This window comes from Rhopilema esculentum, chromosome 20 (assembly GCF_057945365.1).
Source record: "Rhopilema esculentum isolate cy_ngs chromosome 20, ASM5794536v1, whole genome shotgun sequence".
Lineage (NCBI taxonomy): Eukaryota > Metazoa > Cnidaria > Scyphozoa > Rhizostomeae > Rhizostomatidae > Rhopilema > Rhopilema esculentum.
Window position 1 is genome coordinate 11,626,938 of NC_142834.1, and position 23,451 is coordinate 11,650,388.

Consider the following 23,451-nt stretch of genomic DNA (forward strand, 5'->3'; position numbering starts at 1 on the left):
AAAGTTGTTGTTGTTTTGGAAGCTCGTACCAAAAAGAGGCGTTTGCATAAGTTCTTCTTGCTGCATGCTCAAAATGGCTACAACAAGACGTACTATTTGGAAAATCAGAGGTTTTTATTACTTTGCCATTTCTATTCTTTATTTTTTTGCTTCCATTTACACAGTTGATAGAAGGATATGACATGATTATTCATTCTGTTATAGATGCAGCTTGCTTCCTTTCCGCTAGAAATCCGACAAAGGTAATAAAGTTTTTGAATATTTTTTGTGCACTGCATTTGCCGACCCCGTAGGGTACCAACTTATGTAGTTTGAAATGCCATGGTCTTAGTTTTGAGGTACAAGATCTTTAGAATCAAAAGCTCGGCTTTGTAAAAGATTCAGCTTTGCAATCGTGTTGTGTGATTTCAAGTGGCAGCTCGTGATGTGGTAGAAATGGCTGGTGGGGCAAAAGGTCAATCAAGAACCACTCGATCGAGTGGGGCCCCTTGTTAGTTATATACTATGCCAGACCCCCATGGTTATTCTAGTGAGGGTTCTTCCTCATGTTACTAGCTCTCTCTTGCCAAAATGTACAGCTGATATATATGAAATAATTCATATGCTTTATAATTGAAATTTAAAACATGTCGTTAAACTTGTTTTTGTTATAATTTATACCTGGGTTTAGGTCAACTACAGATATCTCATTAATGTATATGTTCGTGAACTCAAAGTTTCTCCCTTGACACTCAAATCTTGTAAAAACTACAGTAGAACAATTAGTCATAATAAGTTGGAAAAAAGGTAACTCACCGTTGGGAAACATCAATTTAGCATGTATACACAAGGAGATGATGAAACAATTAATGTGAAATTCAAGCTTAACAAATGAATGTTAGCAAATCCAGAGATTCACAAAGAACCACATTTTACTTTTCAAATTAAATTAAAACCATCAAGACTGCTTTTCATAAAATCTATATGAAGTGACAAAATTCCATATTTGTCATAAAAAATTCGTAAACAAGACATTTTGTCCTTTATTGATTTCTGCTTTTTGTTCTAACTTGATTGCTTATTTCATCATAAGATTTGATGTTTATGGCAAAAGTCCTATCTAGAACTCTTTTTGTTCACAAAACAAAACAGCAAACATTTCAAGGCTAGTAGCATCATGATAACCATCCTTCTTTAGAAAATAAAGAGGCTCTGCCTGAATTTTGTCTGAACTGCAGTGGCGTAGCGTCTATGTATGCTACGCTTGCGGCGCAAGCGTAAAAATTTATAGACAAATTCTAAAATTCTTGCAACACTTTCAATGCATAACAATTTCCGCAATAAACGGCTTCTCTTTCTTGTCATGAGCAGCATGCGGTGAACTCTAGCGCCAACAGGCCAATTGGCCCCAATTGGCAATTTTTCCAAGTAAACAGATCGCTAAAAATTATGAAATTCGAAAAATCTGAAAAACTGAAGCCCCTCCACATCACTTTTTTTGTCTGTCCAAAATAAGAGAAACATGTGATGCTCCAGTGCAGCTTCAGTGCAACCCGAGAGAAGCTTCTGAGAGAAGTGAGAATTTTCCGGACTGGAGCTTGCGGTCGGCCTGAGCGCAAGCCTTCCCAAATATTTGATAATCCACAACATTTTTCTACCTATAAGCTGCTTTTTGCGAATACTCTTTGCGTGATACATCATTTCAAATCCAATTATTTTCCTTTCTTTACTTTGTGACTGTTGAAAAGAGAAAAAGTTTCGTCAAAGTGGGGTCAGAGTCTATTTGTCATGATCCGCATTCCGTAATTCAAGTCAAAAGGCTCGCCAGTATAGTCAGAATTTACGGACCAGGGCATGCGGTAGACCTGAGCGCAAGCCTTGCCAAATACATGATGATTTGCCGGGACTAACTTTCTGAAACTTTACACATGGAAGCATCTTCAATTCTAACAACTCTCACAGCTCACTATTTTCATCTTAGTTAACTATGAGAGTAAAAAATGAGCAGAAACTGTTGCTCCTGTTCGCTTAGGCTCTGCAGTGTGTTAACAATTTCGCAATGTGGAGAGCTCCTTCTTGCGGGAATCCCCAGCTTCGTTATAGCATAAAAAATTCTTACATTAGGTGGGCATTAGGTGATGCCTTTTCTTGAAAAATATGAATAAGAATAAAATCTTTTGCGAAGCAGTTTTAGAACTAGGAGTTATTCTGAAAAGTCTTGCTAAACAATTGAGCTTTTTTCATAAACTTTCGCATGGGTGATAATTTTTCCCTTGGCCCCCCTTCACTTTCCAACCTCTGTCGGAGCCTCTGATGCTAAGAATAGACACCTTGATTGATTAGAATTAGAGTACAAATGATTTGTTACTTTGAAAATCAAAATTTGCTATCACGATTATCATTAATTACCGCTTGTATTTTTTAGAAACTGAAATTACCATTACATTTATTCAACATAGCCGTATATTTTATGTTACCGCATGCCTAAGTTCTGCGCTCACGCTACGCCACTGCTGAACTGTTATGTTAGCAGTAGCTCTGGTCTGTTTGGGCCTAGCTGTTGCAGTTACTCTTTGGTCTAACAAAACTGTAAGACTGTGCCTATCCAGTTTTATTGATAATTTCCTTTAGTTTGTCCATTAAAATATGGAACAAACAACAATGACTGATTTCTGCTGGATCAACCATTTGAAGCAAACTATGTTTAGAGAGCAGTACTGTGTCCTATTTTGTTCTTTTTTCTGACTGAGAGTTGTGTTTATCAAAATAAGTTGTTGTTGCTCATGGGAGGGCAGGAATATTGATTGCCCAAAAACAAGCTAAATTAGCCAATCACCATGCTCTTCAAGTCATATGATGGCCTCAATACACATGCCCAGACTGGCTCTAGAGGGGCAAATTTAAATTTCAGAGCACAACAATAACTTTATGACTACTATGCCTACCTTTTGTTGGCATCCTTTTTCCGAAAATCTTTTAATTGTTTTCACGATATGAATAGTGTTGCTGATTTTTTTAAATCCAAAATATTGTTCTTCATGACAGTTTTGCCACAGATTCAAAACATCATTTAAAGAGAAGATAAAGAATCTTCAGAACTTGGGACTGTATACAGCATCAGATCCAGTAAGTCAGCTTATTCTGTAACTAAACAAAGGTCTGACCTGAAAAATGTAACTTTCCCTAAACAATCACAATATCAAGATATGTTTTATGGTATTCATAAACCTTGTAAACAATAATCTTGTAAGACCAAGATTTTATTTTAACCTTAATTGTTTTATATAGTAAAATTGTGTATCCAATAAAATCTAGGCCTAGTTTAATTGTTCACTGTTTACAAGCTTGAGGATACAAATAATCATGCTATTTTGCTCAGATGGATCTTTTCCTTGGCCCTTTATTACAAGGGCCAGTTGAATGAGAGAAATTTAAATATTCATCACTTAGTAAACTCATTGTAATGAATGCAAAAGGTACTAGCAAATAAATGAAAGAAAGAAAACTCTAGACAAATATAATTGATGTGTAGTAGGTTGAAAATGGCGAGAATTATAACAAAACAAAATAAAGCAACCATTTTGTTTTTCCATAGTAAAGTTTTTAAATGTTGCTCTTTGAGTTTCAAATCACATTGCTACACCAAAGGGGGAGGATTTGTTCATGTTATCGGGACTTTTTACTAGATTGATCAAAATGAAAATGATGTATCAAAAGTTTACCGTATAAGTGTTAAAGACATGAAGACAATATTCACTCATGGCTTTCCTACAAGAAGAACAAACAGGGTATGGAAATTATGTGTTCTTCTTTTGTTAAAGATTTCATTTTTCAGCCTTAACATTGTTTAGCAATGTTAGAGTAAAGCAAATAGAATATCAACAAGTGAGGCTCCAATTGAATAGTCATTAATGGAATCTGACAATTATTAGAACAAAGTACATACTATTCTGTTTACTGGTTTATAAGTGATTGCATCTCAATTTGCCAAAGTGAGTGTAAGTTTATCTGCCGTACAAATATGTTAGCTACAGGTTGTAGAGATGATATATGATATATATATTGTACGATATATAAAGATAGACACATAGGAACTGTGACAACTTTAAAGAGGTTCAACAGGTAGTTTGTTGACATTTTGCTATTAATGTACATTCTATATCAAAATTTTAGCAAGTTGATTTCACTGATTATCATATGCTGATAAGAAAGCCAATCCTGGAGGTCCTTCAGAATGTCAAGAATCTCAAAGATGGAGACACACCCCCACGCTTCGTTTTCTGTATCCTTTTCATTGCAGTCAGTTTCTTAGCAAGTAAAGCTCTTATTGAGCAAGTCTTTACTGTTTCCTGATTTATAGTCAAATTTATTTAAGGTTAAAAAATTTCATGTCATCCTCAAGGAAGCATGCATCAGCCTTGTAGCTTCTGTAGCCTTACAGCTCTATGTTTCATGTCCTTGAAAACTCACTCAGTCAATTAACTTTTACAGATTCAAGCTAGCGTGTAGCTTTATGAACTAAAAGGGCCAAACAAATGTAAACTTTTTATAAAATTAAATCGATCTGAGGTGTTCCAGTACCAGCCAAAAAGGTTTGAGAATGCTATTTTGTCCAATAATTTCCCTTTTTTGTCTCCTTTCTTTAAGCTATCTAGGATATATTAAGCTCTATTGATTTATTTGGCATTTTGTTAGTATGTACAGAAGAACACACTGTACGACTTTATGGTTTCGTTGCCTTACGTTTTCTAATTCATGCACCTTATCATGTGATTCTTTGTGTTACATTAATTTGGAAATTAAAGGATATTATAAAAGAAGAATTTTTAATCTCATAATCTTGCCATACAATTTGGCCATTATGTCTGTATGGCATTATTATTATGACATATGACTTTTTATGTCTTTAAGACAAAGCTATCTATGTGTTTTAGCAAAGCAAACGTTTTCATAGCCTTAACAAATCTGTAGATGGCGATGATGGAACTGGTAAAAGCATAGGGCTGTGTCATTTGATACACATGTGTGCACATATGAAATGGCTCATACTGCATCTCCCCTCAGGTATCTTGGTCTTTTTGTTTTTTTCCTAAACATTTACTGTTATTTTTCAAATTATAAATTCGAGATTTTCAAAGCAGAATAAAGCATATATTTAGTTTGCTGTTTTCATAATTTTTTTAGTGTACTCGTTCACACAAAGTAAATCAGAGACAGAACCGTCATCATGGAAAAACGGAAGAATTGATCAACCAGCTGACAGCAGTATATGGCTAAAAGCTTTCAAAACTGTGAATCAGTCATTTCTTGAAACAGTATGTATTGATTTTCTTTCCGCTACTTTTTCTGGTCATTCCTAACTTTATTCAATTATGTTATAGTGTTTTAATGTTATAAATAGATGCAATAATGTAGCCATTATTTTGATAAGACGAAGAGACATCAAAGTTGCAATAATGGAGCATTTGAGGGGAGTTATAATACTAGCAATATTGTTAAGTTCTGAGGTATTGAAAATGTCATTTTTATTTGATTTACCTTAACCTCTTAAATGCTACTTATTAACTTCATGAAGAAGTTGCAAAATGAATCTGACTTGTGAACACGAAACATTTGTACATGTGATGCACGATCGCCAAGGAATCTTCATATGATAAACAAAGAGAGACAAAGTTAGTTCATCTCCACGGGGCTACAATCTTGGACACAACTCTTGAGACAAACTCCCAGAAAACCTACCAGGTCGCATGCCTGTATAGTCCAACATCTACCCCATCCCTTATTCACAGTTTTGCTAAGCGTTTTGATAGCAGAAATTTAAAGATTGATCTAAGGAATGGGGGCTCAAAATCTAAACACCCATTATAGCCCAATAGGATTTGGAACAACTTGAATTGGATAAATATAGTAACTGACTTAATCTAACGACATTAAAGCAGCGAAAACTCTTAAAATTGAGAAAATGACAAAAAATTTTCTATCTAGTGGACACTTATTGGACATTCGCTAATGCCTGTTCGGTGACAATGGCCGTTGTTTTGGGGGGGTGGGGGTTGCTTTAACCTTTTACAAGGCCTTGGCAAGAGAAACAGGATTGCTCATTGGCGTACGTTATTGTTAGGTCTGTTAGAAGTGATTCTACTCTAGATTTGTTATTAATCCTTCAAATTTTGAAACGATATCGTAGTTGAGTGGTGATGATTTTTATAATATTCCATATCTTGCAGCAAAATGATAAACACCTTATAGTCACAAAAAAATGTTTGTCAGATTCTTGATCAATTCTTATTCCATCGTAGATAACAACTTCCAAAGAATACAAATGGGGTAGGTTAGAGGCAATACCCGCTGGAACTCCTATTGGACGAGTCGTAGAACAGGTGATCAATTTCTAGCTAAAATGCAACTGTGTTAGGTTTTAAAAGATCTTAGGCTCCAATTTTCAAACAGGGCTTTAATGAGATCTTTTGTAATGATACTTCTTTAAAAGCACATTTATCAGAATCCAAATTTTCCGAGTTAGTTAGTTAAAGTTTGGTTGATTGGAAAGGTTAGTTGGGATGTAGTAGTAAGTTGCCATTGTATTGTACTGTTTTCATTTAGAATTTCTCTACGTGAACGAACACATATGAACATAGCCGTGCCTTAAGAGAAGGTTTTATGAAACAATGCTTCTGCATATAGAATTATTCTATGTAACAATGTAATGACAATCGCTGTTTACCAGTCTGTCATTAAGTGCTCGATACCGTATGGTACCATATGTTCTATACAGTTTCCTGGTGATCGCAACAAGCATGAAACTTGGAGTAGCAACTTAGAACCTTCCTGTTTATATGCACCAAATACATATATAACAATGTAAAAAGTTTCCTTGGCTAAAACATACAATGATAGAGTATGAATATGGTGATATCTGATATTACAGTTGGCTTTTTTATGCTGTTTGTGAGTTAATTTATCTGATGATTCAGAAATGTTATGTTTAGCAACTACCTGCCTTGTAAAAAAGGCATTATAAATACTCCTGGGTATTATTTAAAATGATATTCTGTTTCCAAGGGCATGGGAAGAACAAATTTTGCGACAGACGCTGTCGGGATTGTCCTAAAGGAAGTACAGCAGGCAAAGGAGTAAGTTCGTTAAGTCTTATCCTTATGCGTGATTACGTTAATCGCCACCAACGCCTACATTTCCCAAGTATACTCTGTTTACCTGGTTTTACTCAATTTTCGCACTGTTTGAAGGCGTATATTACATTGAAATGCTGCGAGACTCCCAGTTAAAAAGAAAAACATAGCATCATCAGAATTGAACAGCGCAAGATTTTCATTCATGCCACTTAAAGAGGCCCTAAGTGAAACCGGCCACTGCACACATTTGTTGAGACTACATCGCTACTTTTTGCCCAAATTATATGCTAATTTAAATGACACTTTCTACAAAAAAGGGTGAATAAACCATAAACTAATTTGTTTTTCAGTGTTAAAGTACTCTATGCAGTGGACGAATTCAATGGTTTGTTTTCAACGTCATCGATCCGGAATAAAGATAATGAATTCGTAAGACTTTTTTGATATATTTCCTTTGCCTCGTTTTAATCGTTGTTATCGGCCTCGCTCGGGTCGGTTATTTTCCCGTATTCTCTACTAATATGCCACGTTTTACACACCTTTGCAGAGTAATCGATAATTAAAACCATCGCACGTAGTATATCAAGATCCTGACACTTCTTTTGATGTGACGTAATTTAAATTCGGTTGATGTATCTTTTTGTGATTTTTCTACTTGTTATTTTCCTATCCTCCGCCAGACAAAAACTTGATGGATTTATCCTAGTTTTCATGTTTTAGACTTGACAGTATCAAATAGTTTTGATATGATTTAATCTAAACTAAATTACGGAATATCTTAGCACTGGCAATCGTGTAGATTTATTTCTGTCTTGGAACCGTCTGTTTACTGTAATCGGATGTATTTGAATCATTTTACAATTTATTGAATGTTAACAAAGATATATAGGTTAAATTTTAAGCAATCAATAATAATTATATTTTTGCTCTGTCTACAATAATACATATCGTTTTGCACGAACATAATATCATATGCTTTCATACAACTTCATTTCCACAGATCAACCCACAAGACCTTTCGTTCATAAGACATTTTACGAGACTTCTAGAGCCGGGCAGCTCACTAGTAAGTAAATAGATTAATTCTCCTGCAGTCTTCTTTAGAAGTTTTGCATAAACATCTAATTTCGTGCTTTGATATTGTTACGTTTGATGTCGCTCTAAAGGTATAGCTTATTTTAGAGATTCATTGCTAACAATAAACCTTTGTGCGCTTGGCAAATTGTCCAGGCGAGGATCCAAACAATGGCGGTCAACTTCTACGGATTAACCAAAGTTGATTTAAGACTGTCTGAAAATGCATTATGGGATCCTTGCGCAGCGCAATGGCTCATTGTTACGAGTCTTTAAGGCTTGATAATTGCATACATCCAACATTATAATTTAGAATTTCTATTTATGATATTATTAATGTATATATATTAGCACTGTTTTTTGAGCAATGAGTTTTATTGCTGATCGTTATTATCGATGACATTTGCTAGGTTTTGTCTATGTAACTTCAAGACTGAACGCCTTACGAATCGACCTATTTAGACGTATTGGAAAATAAATAGGCTTGAGGGGCGGATGGCGTTGTGAAACATATAGTAGCCAATAGAATCGTTGTTGAAACCAGAAAAATTTCCTAATGAAGTTATTCATTTAGGTTTCAGGCTGCTACGCAGTGGCTTTATCGCGGACGAGCAACTTCAAGCATTATGTCCATTCACTTGAAGTAGAGGACCAACTTGGAAAAATGGTAAGACGGAGTTGTTTCTATCAAGAACGCGCTAGTTGTACTAGGTTGACAAGGAAGCCTTCTCCATGTGCAAAGGGGTGTGACAGGGCTGGTGGATGCTAGGTGAAAACTTATAGACATAGGAAACTGACACGACAAAAGCTTTTTATATTACATTGACATATAAAACTATTTTTGCATAATTCCTTTTTAATGAATTCGATTGACACTTAAATGTTTCCACTTATTTGGAGGATAGCTACTTATAATAAGTGAGGAGTTCTCATTTCTTTTCGTTTCTAAGCCAACTATTCTATAAGACTGTTATGGATTATTTAAAGATTGACCCCACACTCAACATTTTTTGGCATTCAACATTATATTGAAACCTTACACCATATTTACTCCAATTGTATCATCTGAATTTACAGTGTGTCAAGTACATCCTAATAATTTAAATGATGTACAAGGCTTTAACGAAAACCGAAAGGTCACATGGTGGATACTGTTGATTCATTTACTTTTCTGCAAGTTTGCAGACGCATGGTCTCCGTTATTAGCTCGGCTTATTATTAGGCGCAGTAGTTCTCGTTTAGCCAGGGTATCTGAGTATCTGCTATTTGAGGTTACATGTGGATCTTACAATTTTCATGTTTTCTTCATTACAAAGAAGATTTCGTGATCGTTTCTGTGTTAGAGACAATCAAGTATTAATTTTTATCCCCACTGCTTGTCACTTGTTGATTAGGCTTGATATAGCAAATCAAAATATTTGGTCGATGACTTTTTCAGTATAGAAAGGAACGTTGCTTGACTGATATCAACTGTGGGAGGAAACTGAGATTAAAACTCACGAGATAAACGTTAACGAGTTTGTAGCCTTGCACGGTGTAATGACAAGGCTGAAAAGTCAATTCATTAATATGCTGTGTTCGAAACTACACCACAATTTCATTTTGATCAGCAAATCAGACGCTGCTTCAAAGCAGTGCAGCTTCGATTACACCCATATCGGATGTCTCACAAACCTCTCTTTAAGGATAATCTGTGTCTCAACATATGTAACCAAAAGTCTATGCCGAGATAGCTGTTTTTAATGCAATTTTTAAAAATTCATTGACTGATTTGATAAAGTTTTTGCAATGTCATGTTATTTTGGTGGTTTTTCATTTAATCGACTGATCATGTTAGTGTTGACTCGTTATATATCAAATTAAATACTAACTTTGCCAAGGTACTCCCAGTTCGGAAATTACAGTATTGTTATAGGGGAAAATTATCAGCGAAAGTATGTTTGATATTTAATCCTTTTATTGACACAAATTATGTTATATTTTGTTACATATGACTGCATTGTACATGCTAATTATTACATTAACTTGTATTTCATGTTTTATTAAATAACTTTAGTGTGAGACGTTGAATCTAATTACAGGGAATGTCTCTTCTTGGTAAACACATTCCTGTTCAAGTGGAGAATTTCACAGAGGAGGAGCTGTACAACTATCTTTGCTTGCTGAAGCAGAATTTCCTATTCAATAAAGGTAAGACGTTCATTCTAATTGAATACGATTCAATGGGACCTTTTACAATTGTGAATGCAATCGGGTCATTCATTTTAGCAAATTTATCTCATCGCCTCAGATCTCTAAAAGCTGGAGGATTAATGTTTATAGACTTGATATCCTTAAGCCGTTCATCTTGCATTGATCGTTATCACAGAAAACTGTCAAATACTTCAAACCATGATGTTTGAGGAAGTGTTCCTTTATTGTTAGGAAATTGGCATTGCAGGCGTCTAGGCCAAAGTATGTCTGTGTGCTTGTAAATTTGGAGCCGAAAAAGTATCAAAAGGATGATTTACGGGATGTTTAGGGATAACTGTGCGAAAGATGCGCAGTGGAAAAAGTGAGAACTGAAGGGAGGGAGTTTGGTTGGTGAGAGGGAAAGATAAAGTTGTTGCAGAAAATGATTGATGAAGAGAGTAAATAGGGACAGGTAGAGGTCAGTGTGTGAAAGTAGCTCAAGGATGTGAGCTGGGGGAATAAATCGAAAGGTAGAAGGAACTTTGAGTGTGCGAATAAAGGAGAGGCCTCCGGAGGAAATCTTGTGGGGAAAAATCGATAAAATAGTGGTATATAAGAAACACCGCAACGCGACGAGAATAAACAACAAACACACAAATCAGTGATGGCTAATATTTCGTCCCGGCATACGGGGCTTCATCAGAGCAAAAATGAACTTGCCGAGTTAAATGTAGGAGAACAGATAGAAACTGGATAGTAAGAGCCGCGGGAGAAAGAAACAGTTTGTGGAGAAAGGAATCGAGATAGAGATGACAGAGAAAAGATGCTCAAAAATAAAGCGGGCCAGGCAACGGGCTGAAAGAAGAGAGTATTTATCAAATAGAAGGAGTGGAAAGCGTGGCTGGGAAGGGGATAAATAAGGATATGATTAGACAAAATGTATCTGTTAGAAATCAGAAACAAAGTATTCATTAATTAGAGCGAGATTCACCAATACTGACACGTTAATAATCAGTTGTCTTGTGTAGTCACAAGTGATTAAATTGCTTGGCTTCTGCTAGATAGTAGTTGGTAGAATTTCCAGGCTTTACCCTCTTATCAGAGCTGACCTACAATTAAGTTTCGTAGTTATTCTCTTTTGACACCGACTTTCGTTTTTCTCGCCACGGCTAATCCATATTGAATTCTATTTTCACCACTCTTTATCAGAGTCCTTATGAGCTTCATCCAGAAGTTGTTTCTATTAGAAGCTGTGTTGTAGCTTTTTCAAAAAAATGATTAAGGAATAGAAGAAAATTTTCAGACCCTGTGTCAAAGGACCAAATTCCTTGGTTATCAATTGCATCTAAATTTCCAAATGCACGCCCTCATAGCTGATTAGCTTAATTCAGTATTCACGAAACATTTTTTCATCAGCAGCTTAAACAAGGTAGCAATATTTTGTACTTTGGTAGATGGTATGCAAGCAGTAACGCCAACATTAAGCCAACATTTATGCATTATATGGAGACTCCGAAGTTGGTTTTCTATGAATTGTGCCGAGCCCTTGAGGCATTGTCACCGTTCTCAAATAAGCAGCTAGTGGACTTGTTAAGATTCTGTGTTCAACGATTAGAAGGGATCTCGTGGCTTTAAAACCAGTGGCGTTTTAAGGAAAGAATTGTCAGTTGATTCAGAATCTGGAAGCATAAACTGCCGACATGTTTCAAGGTGGTCGCACTTAATTTTCAAAAAGTGCTTGTAAGAAAGCTGCAAAAACTAGCATGTTTGGAACGCATTTTTTTAAGAATCAGTGCTTCCAAAGATGCTTCTACCATTTCTGACGGGAATTTACCTATTTTCATTTGACTTACATTGAATGTGAATGATTAGTGAAGAAAATCAAAACCTTTAGATTTGTATGAAATGCAGTCTCCTTAAACTCTAAGGACTTTTCCTCGTGAGTCTCTACGTCATCAAGTTATTGCTCTTCGGGGGCCTTTCGGGGTCCCTCTGAACTCTGGGGCTTTAGAAATTGCTCTAACGCTGACGTTAGTCTGAAAAACCAATTGACTGTAGCTCGTCTTTATGTTTTTCATTTCTTTTAAGCTAACTAACAATTTGCTTTCATGCTTCCATAGAACAATTTTGATAGCTAAGGTGATGATGTACATATGTCACTTGAAAAACATGTTTCATTACGTAGTGACTTGTAGTAATCCAACATTGTTGACCGAAAGAGAAGGATTGAGTGAGAAGGTTGCAAATTGACGTTAGTATATTCAGAACTTATTTCAGATCCCCATGTTTATGTTAATTAATGTCATGGGTCAATATATAAAAAAGGATTAAATCTAGCAATAAAATTGGTGACGTTCCTGGGAATATTGCCTTGTAAAGAACGAAAATCACTTCAACTGCTCGATATTCTTTAGAAGAATTTTTAAGATTTTAAGAACTGAGTATGGTGGGTAGGATTTTCGAGGCTATCTTAAAACAGGGCCCGAGGATTGCTAGAGCACTAAGTTATATGCAACCTTTTAAGGAGAGATATATAATCAATTTCTAGACTAGCCTAGAAGATTTGTCTGACCTTCCTTCTTATCTGGCAGCATTATCTACTAATTATTTTACCGCTACCACAAGTTATTTTACTTCAAAGCACAGTGTATCCCCTTGCGCTTGGACCAGGATTTCGAATCTATGCATTTGTTTCCTCTGCTCTAAATAGTTGCATTTGGGTGTCTGCCAGGTCATTCTCAAAAGAAAAGAAAGCCAAATCCACACCCAAGCTATGACTGGCTCCTACTTGGAAAGTCATCCTCATTCATTGATCTGTTCCCTTAGAAATTTTTTTATTCGTTGCTGATAATGTTGGCCAATGTATGAAAATTTGAAAATCGATTTTTGTTGAAGGTGATTAAAAAGGTGATTCAGCGTTGAGCCCTCTCGTCAGTCAGAAAAAAATATCTTAATCCAGCATCATTTTATAGATACTTCAGAATTTGTTTAAAGTATCAAGTTTTATATCAAGTTTTCCCACCTGTTATTTCAAGTAAAAAGAGGACATTGTGGCATGTTGGCTTGAGATTGCATCTCCAGAGGATGTCCAGAGTATCGTTAGATCTCTAGCTATGTACACGTTAAATATCATATAATATTATGTAATATTTTGGCTTTTCATGATAATCTTTCAATATATTGGAAATAGTCCATAGAAAGCTCAATGCATTGCTAGATCTCCTCTCCAAAGAAGTTATTTATTGCATTTATTATGATTTTGTTATATGCTTGTCACAGTTGCGTTGATAGCCTAATTTATTCTCAAGTTTTTTCCTCAACAGAGATCACTGGTGAACTTCAGGCTGAGATACGGTTCCTGACAGACGGTAACCCAACCGAGGTTGTACGGCTTGTCAAGGGACACTGATAGGTGCCAGTCAAGTGCCCAAGTGACAGGTGACAGGAAATCAATTACCTGACAAATGTATATCACAGAATTCTAGATTGAGAAACACCTTGGTACAGTGTCACAGATGACATTTATGTACAAGAAATGTAATGTATATTCTAAGTTGTGTATAGACACCTCTTTGGGACACACTTGTTTGGTTTGATGTTTGACGCTGAAATCAAGCTCGGAATTTTGGAATAAATTTTCCGTTAACTGTAATAGAACAAGATTCCCTTTCGTAGATTTGCAAGGTTCATCAATCTTTTCTTTTATAAAATCAATTTAAAACTTTAATAAATTGGTCGTCAGCCATTTGTATGCTAGAAAACCAAATACCACAAGCGTTGTAATCAGATTTAGGCCAGTTGACTTCTCTCGACTAGGAGATGAGTTTTCAAGTGTTCTGTGGAAAAATTGGTTTATTCTTTGATAGTATGTTGATAGACTATGGTATAGGGGTTAAACCAAGTTTGAAGAGCAGTATTGGGTTTCGGGTAAATTCCATGATCATTCAAGTAGCTGACAATAACACGCCTACTATCCAATCGTGGTTGTTTGGAAAGTTTTCATTCGGTTGCTGTACAGTTTTTTGAGCATTTGTGCTGACAGTGTATTCCCAACACAACTTTGACATGACCTATTAGCTTGACCTGGCTTCGACCCAAATTGTTGGTCAGAGTGATGCTTAATGGCTTGAACGTGTTGAACTAGCCAGAGCTTCTTCCAAATCGCGGAAAAATTTAAGGAGTCAAATATTTTTGAAAGGGTAGACGTTTATGTGCTATTTATTAGTTTCAGTTGAATCAAGTTTGGTTGAAAGTTTCTCATGGCCTTGCAAAGGCAAGACTCTACTTTGTTTATTTGAAGGAAGGAACAAGCTGGATAAGATATTCGAGGGAGCAGAGTCAGTAATTAGGCAACATAAATCACTTTTGTTGTATCAACAGGTGTGATTGACTTTCATGTTCTCTTTTTTGTCATGTAGCCCATTAAAAATTTCTGTCATGTGGCCGCGCCTTGTGTTCAGTTCTGCCACTATTGACAGAAACTGTTTAATCTTCCTTGACGTAGATGATTCGAAGATGCAATGCTGGGATTCCTTGTGCGGATTTGCACCTACGGAGGTGGAGCGCAGTACCTCCGCAACACGATTTTGGATAAGTCAGCTGCCGAGGTGTTTGATTCTGTTAACTGACGAGAAACACTTGCATGGAACTGAGGAATTTATATCTTCGAAACACAACAAAGTATATCAGCTCATTTAGTGAATGTCTGAAATAGCGTGAAAGGTTGGCATCGAAAAGAAGGAAAAATTTTTGTGGAGAGGTGTAAAGTTGATTGAAACAACCTTAATATTCTTGTGTTGCTTTGTGTTGACCAGTCCCGCTAACTGGAATGCCTAGTTAAAGAGTTTGATAAACAATGAGGTCGCAACATTTTGATGACTTACTTGTTCTTTTTCCATTTTTTCGCAACAGAGCTTCATCAAATGACGTAAGCATTCTCGATAATGTCTTTCACGCATGCGCATCTACCTATTGCATGCTACAGTGCATTGGCGCCATATTTGTGTTAAGGCAAATATTATGTAAGAGATGTCTGTGTTTAATAGTTTATGGGCGCAATAAATTAAACAAGTTAATACAAACAAATTATGATATATCGCAATTATTGACTTAGATATTATCACCTATTGCTGAGAAAATAATTCCTCTTTTAATAGGCCTTGTCCTGACAAGTTTTTTCCGGAACAGATTTCGGTTTCCGTCTTGTGCAAATGACTGGTTTATCTATCTTCCATTCACCTAAATCCGATGGATAAATTTGTTTAAAGTTTACCATATGTGCAGATTTTAGAACTGTATCGTTCTAATCCAAGTTTTCCTTCAAAGCAGATATTTTATAGAAAGTCGCCTTTACATGAACATGTGTGTTGGCACCAGAGATTCTCCAACCAAGGGGCCGAGCTTTCCAACAGGGGGCAAACTTGTTCTCAATGTCACTGAAATCCCCGCTTTAACAGATCCTGCTTTCTCTCGCCTTTTTATCGATGGGGCAGTTGACATGCTGCAAGTAGAAGACTGTAACGACAAGATGAAAGTTCATTCAATACATACTTATTCTTACTTATACTTATTCTCTTTAGAAGAAATAAAGGTTGATATTAGTTAATCGCTTTTCTTAACGTTTAGACAATTTCCAGCCTTGCTTCAGCGCTTGTTGTTTCTCAAGAGTTCTTAATTTAAATATCACGACATTAATATTTGGAGTCTTATATGAAAGGTTCAATGCCATGAATTTGGTATACTTTACATAATTTTGCTACAGAAGGTAAAAGACTAAAGTTGGTTATTATGAATTTTGGGAGTTGAAGAGTTTTTTTGTTATTTGTGTGTAAAGTTTTATGCCAAGTTCAACCTTTTTTCAAATCGAAACTGTTTTACAATTGTTTTTGCTTAGTAGCAAAACAATTATTTTGAATTTTCTTTTTCTTTTGGAATGTCTATAACTCACAGCAAGTCACTTGCATATTCAGTAGTCTGCATTATTCATTGCAGATCTTGGCCCCATTTTTGAGAACTTTTTTCTTCTCGGCATTCATCAGGATTTAAAATGTTTAAAATTTAGCTCAAAATGGAGCAAATGCTTTGTATTCATCATGCAGAGACGAAGTTACCGGGGGGAGGGGGAGGGGGAGGGCTTTGAACAGAACATGAAAAACCCCTCCTTTTTTTCTTTTCTGGAGAAGGTTTTTTAATGCATGAGCAGATTGTCTGGAGGTAGCATAAACATTTTTAATGACTCTGGCTTTACATGGAATTAAAATCATGATGATGTTGGGCTGTTGGTGAGGCGCCAAATCATTTTAGTATGCGATAAACCATCGTGGATTTCTAGCAAGTTAACCAACTTTCCACCGCTGGTTCGCCGCTGGCAAGCAAGTTGTGATGAAAAATTTTTTCTTGCTACCTGTTGCTAAGTTAATTTTTCAAAGATTTACATTATGTAACCTACTTTTTATTGTTTTGTATTGTATTGTATTGTATCGTATTGTATTGTATTGTATTGTATTGTATCATTTAATTTTAGTTTTCACAATAGTGAGCGCACACTGATCAAAACTATTATGAAGAAATTTCAAGGATTGCATAGGACAGATTATTTACTTATATTGTGGGTATCATAGCAAGGCAGGAGTTTTGACAGTGGGTGCTCTACCAATTTGGTTGTTAAGGTTTTGGGTACTTGCCCAGATTTAGGGCAGGAATAAAACCATGGCCTTAGCTTGTAAATCGAAATGCAAGTGAGTCGGCAGAGTAACAGCAAAAGATGACTTTAATTGTGATTTTGACTATATAAGTAGGGATCCTAACTCTCTGATTTTTACTGTGATTTTAGACATTTATATACATTTGATAGAAAAGGGAGTTTACTAGCCACTTCTTAGTTGTCCAATGAGAGATCCTTGCGTGACCCCTGCTTAGCAACTGCTTATAAAGATACAAATATGCTTTATGAATTGAATATCATTGAGACAGGCGACTTGATCATTGGATCAACTATGTCAAGTCATATGTTGCGATGGTAGATGAAGTTAATTAAGATGCCGGTCAAATTTTGTTCATGGAATACGTGTTGGTCATGTTAGGTTTACATTGCATCAAAAACTGTAAACAAATTGATACCGGGCGCTTAATTCGAGTCCGCTTATTGACGCAGATAAACCTCCGATCAATCTCCAAGATTACTTGAAGGTGACTCCAGCTATGCTGCTGGACAAGGGACGATTGATCACCCGCCAAATTTAGCTCAGAATGAACTTGCTGTAGGTGATCTGACGTCAGCAAATAAATTAGACTGTTGACTTGGCATTTACTTGCTTTTTACTTCGAGAATATAAGAAAAAGTTGTAACCTTCGAGGTTAGAATCACTCCATGAAAATCTCGTAATCATTTCTGGAAGTTCTATTTTTATCTGAAAATCCCTGGAATTCCGTTAGTTTTCGCAGCAATCTCGTAGGCAGTTTGCCATTTTCAAGAGTGATTTGACCTTCGAATTCTTGATGTAACAATACAGTCTTGATGTAGCAATGCAGTCTGGATGTAACAATGCAATCCGTCTTGATGTAACAATGCATAAATAGGTGTCAAGAAAGTTAGATTACTCATAAGTCAAGGAACATTCATTGCAGTTTTTTTCAGTAACAATATAACATCATATGCTTTGTATTTCAGTATTAACAAGCGATTAATTATTCTATAAGATAGAGACACACGTAAGACTAATCGTGACGTCATTTTCGGCCAGTTTCGAACAGAATATGGCTTAGGTATATTTTCATCTCAAATTTAGGAATGGGATACCGATATTTCTCACGACAATTTTTAAAAGTGATAGAAATAACGGAAATAATTGAAGTGCAGCTGCAATGTGTTAGTGCTTGTGGTTGTGCAAAGTTGGTTCCCCGTTGTTTCTCAAAGGGCGTTGCTTCCAGAATAATATTTATCGCTGACAGCGGTAAAATAGCTGATACCTCAAATTAGAGCACTTAAAACCAAAATCTGAAGTTATTTCTTATGCCTTGCGATTAGAATCTGTTTGCAATGCTCTACAGCCTTGATCGATGACGGCTCTGCCGGGCTGTCCTTTCGATCCGGCTCCTTGCTGGACCATTTATACAGCATAGAATAGAAGCTTCTAACATTGTCTTTAGTTCAACAGGTGTAAGGCTGAACGATTCGTTTACTGTTTGGTTTTTATTGATCTCGTTTCTAAAAACCTTTTACGATTTATGAAACCGATAAACAAATAAGTTGATAAAAAGTTAGTTGATGACATCTTTTGCTAGGCGTACACGAGATAATTTTCCATAAGCAACCATCATTGTGCCCTTTCACTGAATTTGCTATTTCTGGCTAAAAGAAAAACTTCCTTAAGATCGAAGACCAAGACGCATGCGGTAGTTTCAATTTGGAAAGATTGCTCACACAAAAGAAGAAGAATAGTATCAGACAGGGGAAATAATATTGTTGACTCTTTTGCTTCTCACGCTTGAGGAGATTCTCTCATGTGTGCCTAGAACTTAAGTGGGGGTTGAAAACACTCATCCCTTCCCTTCCCCTTCATCCACTCCTCCGCCACCGCATCAGTCCATAATACCTCATCGTTTTTTTCTTGAGGATCAAGTACCCAGGATAGCATACCTTACCCAGGATAGCATGCCAGGATAGTATAGTGCACCGACAACTGCAGTGTATCAACATTCAATAACCTTTGATAATCATATGTTTGGTAGCTGGTATTTCACTGTACTTCAACCAGTGATAAGTACCCAACCCCTTCTCACGCAAAGGGGCCGTCTCAAGCATATCTCAACACGCAATAGCAGTAATTTAAAGATTTTTTCTTCTCCAATTATGACGGGTTACCCCCACTGCATCTCTGCCCTGCAATTGGGGTGTGATAATTGTACCTATAGCACGCTTCTGTTCATTACGTTATATTGCCACAAGCTGTTTGAAATTTCCTCTCTCCACCTTTGTTGTTCCCTACTGGTTTTCAGTTGAAGAATGTGTTAGCAGTTTTTCCACCCAATTTTCACCAAAATACCACAAATTAAGAATTCAAGTGGGTGCGACCAAAGCGATTACCTGAGTCTGGCGAAAGTACGACTTTCCTTTGATTGCTGCCGTCGTCCAGTACCCGCAATGAAATCTGGTCCTTTGCAGTCTTCCTACAAGAAAACTGACTCAGTTTTTGTTTCATACAGTGGCGTCGCAAGCTTGAAAAAACTGGGGTGAACAAAAACAAATTTTCTCGGCCAGGCCCTTCAGACTCTTGGAAAATCATTGTTTTTTTAGTATTATTGATCTATTTTGATCTATTTTCTATTTGTTTTATCTATTTGATCTATGTTGATATATTTGGACAAGCAACTTTCTCAAGCAGCATTTTTCGTAACGGTGGCTTTTTTGCCAGTGCGAAAATCGAAATTGATCTGATCAGCCCAATCATAAAACATTAACATGGATATGTGCCAACCATGCAGCTGAGTTTTTCTACCATCAATTATTCTAAACATAGAGAGAATGTTGGCGAAAATATCCATACATAAAATGGGTATTAAATGGCTTTGTCACTATACACAATATTTGGATTTATAAAATCATGGCTGTTATAAATGGGCTGGTTGTAAAATGTTGATTGTCCGCAAAGTTTTAATACCGATTTATTCTTCTTTGGTTTCTGGAGTACTTCTGAGGGGACAAGTCTTTTGTTTATCATTTATTATCTTTGCCGCTCTCCCTCTTGTGGCCCACCTTGTCACAGGCAAACTTTTCAACCTTTAGCTTTTTTTGCTGGCGTTATAATCTTTCTAATAATTTCTAACAGAAATTAACATTACGAGAGTGGTCAAAGTGGTCATCAATTATCGATAAGATTCTATAATATTTCCTTATATTTCAGGGCACGTCTGGCCCCCTCTGGCCCCCTCTGGCCCCCTCTGGCCCCCTCTGGCCCCCTCTGCCCTCTTCGAAGAGGGCAGGAGGGGCTGCTGCCCCTCCTGGCCCCCGGTGTAGGCGCTCCTCCCCCTCCAGTTTAGAATCAGTGGCGCCGGCCCTAAACTGAAAGGAGCTAAACCATATGAAAAGTTTTTATAAAGAACATTTAAAGATCCTTTACAATGACAGTTCTTTTCCTGATAATTTTTATGTTATTTTTAGTCTGGCAATGGGCAATTGGCGATGGGCAAAATTCAAAATCGAGCATAAGTTCGCAGTTCAATAATCTCCTAGGGAGTTTGAATTGCCAATATCTTTATAATCAGAAGAATATAAAACCACGCCCTTCGTTAGATTGACGAGGAAATGAGATTTTAAAAGGGTTTATTTTGTATCCAATTTGTGTAACAATGAACATGTAGCAAATGTTCCAAGAATTTCAATTTTTCCCACAACACCACATGTGTCACAGCAGTTCTTTAGAAACGAAACTGACCCCTGGAAATCCTTTCTGGAACCCAATTATTTGTCAATTAGAACTTACAGGAATAGGAACATGTCAAGAGGCCCGAAGTGGAATTCTTTGTCGGTATGGCAAAGGACATGCAAGGTATTTAGTTGTCAGTTAAGTATGCTTATTTGCTCTTTATACCATCAAATATTTTGACGTCAGTTAGACAAGTCTTTTCATGCACTTGACAATTTGCCTTTAGAACTTGCCACAAGCCTTTGGCCTCTCGATGGTGCCGCCAGCCTTCTCTTAATAGCCGGTACACCCAAAGGGAATGTCGAACGCTTTTATTCGTTTTGCCGCTTCATTGTTTTGCCATATATGTTTTAATCTTGTATGTTAATTTTTTTATAAGAACTAGTAAACTGAGGCTCAGGGTACCTGCACTTAATTTTGTCAAAACTTTAAGGTTAGGCTGTTCTTAAAGGCAATCTGTCACGACGTTGATTGATTATAAGAACAAAGGGATTTTTTATTGTTTCCAGTCCCCCTTTAATTTATCGCATTGTAAAAAAATTGGCGGAGCGCTGGAATTGTGTTTAGGCTATTGTTCCAGCTATTGTTCTCGTTAACCAATCCACAACGAGACAGATTGCCTTTAATTTCTTCTAAATTTATAAGATGAAGCTGCAAGCTAGATAGATACGAAAAAAAGTTTAACTGCAGAGCAACATTGGATGTGTAAAGTGCCCTTTAAAAAACCCTTTGCGAAAAACATACCCTTTCAACGTACTTGCATACTTGTATTTTGCGATACTTCGGCCTCTGCATGTTCTTAATCATTCTCAATTTTTGATTAATTTAGAGGCTTTTGTTCATATGAAAGAAAAATGAATGTAAACATTCTTAAAAATCAACATTGAAACTATGTTAGGTTCAAGGAGACAACCGAGTTTAAAGACACACGATTTCAACCTCTCATACGTGCTATAAAATTTAACAAAACAACCTATCATACGTGCTATAAAATTTTCGAAAGCTACAAAATTACCTTTTTCCCTTCAAAAGATTATGGGTGCTGCAGATGACCACCCACCCCCCCCCCCCCCATTTACAACATTTACTCAAGGAGGGTTTCTAAATAAGTTTTCAAAGTCAAATTTTCACCTCTAGTTATCAATGTTGAACTTTGGCAACGCTGGAAACGGAGGAGGGAGTTAGCTTTGAATTTAGTTCAACTGCTAGTGATTGTCTTTATAATCAATGTAATTTATATATATATAATTGCTTCATTTTTTGCCCATTTGTCATTATTCCTCAATATCTAAATAGACTTCTATTATAAATAGAATCTTTTCTAAACAAGGGAGTGCTCTCTCCTTGATTACTTTATCTATTGAGAAGGCCCTCTTTAAGAAATTCCCAGCATGCAAGTCTACTATGTTCTTACATCATTCTCATTGTTTGAATTTATATCTATTTTCACTTCACTAGCTTGTTTTGAAAATTTTTATGAAATATTTAGCAGAATTTTAAAATTAAAAAATGAAACTGAAACCGAACCTGAAACTAATCAGTTGATTCTCTTTAATCTTGTTTAGCAGTCGCTGTAAAATCTTTACTAAGCCCTGCCTGTTAAATACTATTAGTCGAAATAATGGGTTTTTAGCATTTTTAACGAAAATCCAATAACAACAAAGATTATCGTAAAAACTTTAAAGTCAACTTGACCTTTTATATGAGTAATCCATCTCTTATTTAACAAAAGTGTTTTAGATATATGAAAATGGCTTAGGAAGTGAAAAGTCCAAATTAAATATTGAAAAATTTCGTGTTCTGTTAAATTTCGTGAATGTTTACCGAATATCTTGTGTTCCATGAAAATAGTGACAAAATAATCATTTTTTCATTTTATATTTTCTAAACACGAAAAGCAGAATATGTGCATTAATTGCTTAATTTAAACTCAACACCCATTGTAAATGTTGAGTCTAATTTTAACTCAATATATAAATAGCTTCATTCAGAAACGTACCTAAAACTTTGCAAACATGGTAACCAATACGACTACACGATGTAATGCCAAACCAAGATAAGCTCATGGGATTGACGTAGAAGGACTCTTGTAACAAGATCTTAACAAGCATTGAAGTTAAGCCTGGATAAATTATATCAAGCGTTAGTACATTATTGAATTGCTGTCAAAACGGAATTAGAGTAATTACAATAAAAGTAACAGAGTGATCCAATTAATCTCTTTGAGAAAGGTGTTGTTAGCATCGTGTTAAAAACGTTTTAGCAAGTGAGTTTGTGCAAAAAGTGTGAGAAAAGTTCAAAAAGTGTATACTTAAATAAAAGGACACATTAGAAGCAAAATTTTCAGCTAAGGATATTAGCCCAGTCTAGATTAATCAAAAAAGTATATATATATGTATGTATATGTATGTTTGTTGGTTTTAATTAGCTTTAATATAGCTAGCAGTGTATGTTTACCAAATTAAAGAAAGTAAAGGAAAAAATGTAGTGTACATCAATGGAAAGAAGAATAATGTGAAAGTTATGCAAAAAGGATGTTAAATCGATGAAATGATAAGGTATTCAAGCAGGCTGTTGCAAAAGTAAGAACGTTTAGAATGGTGATGATAGTACAATTTTGGATATTTGAAATAAGAGGGGGGGGGGTATGAGAGGGTAGGAGTGCTTGA

General features: G+C 36.0%; 1 protein-coding gene across 1 annotated transcript; it reads left to right on the forward strand.

Moving 5' to 3' along the window:
* The first annotated feature begins 4 nt into the window (after positions 1–4).
* Positions 5–16,004, forward strand: LOC135687142 (small ribosomal subunit protein mS29). The gene is made up of 14 exons (XM_065203634.2): positions 5–110; positions 205–242; positions 3,025–3,105; positions 3,666–3,767; positions 4,153–4,261; positions 4,951–5,043; positions 5,164–5,294; positions 6,279–6,359; positions 7,042–7,112; positions 7,463–7,541; positions 8,113–8,178; positions 8,761–8,853; positions 10,268–10,376; positions 13,682–16,004. The coding sequence occupies exons 1-14, from the start codon at positions 65–67 to the stop codon at positions 13,765–13,767; spliced, it is 1,185 nt and encodes a 394-aa protein (XP_065059706.2). The 5' UTR covers positions 5–64; the 3' UTR covers positions 13,768–16,004.
* The last annotated feature ends 7,447 nt before the right edge of the window (positions 16,005–23,451 follow it).

What these genes read in the sequence shown, in the direction of transcription:
- LOC135687142 (XM_065203634.2), top strand. Translation starts at nt 65, where the DNA reads ATGCTCAAAATGGCTACAACAAGACGTACTATTTGGAAAATCAGAG. An exon ending in TTGGACGAGTCGTAGAACAG is followed by an intron (nt 6,360 to 7,041) that starts GTGATCAATTTC and finishes TCTGTTTCCAAG; the next exon opens with GGCATGGGAAGAACAAATTT. An exon ending in GAAGTACAGCAGGCAAAGGA is followed by an intron (nt 7,113 to 7,462) that starts GTAAGTTCGTTA and finishes TTTGTTTTTCAG; the next exon opens with TGTTAAAGTACTCTATGCAG.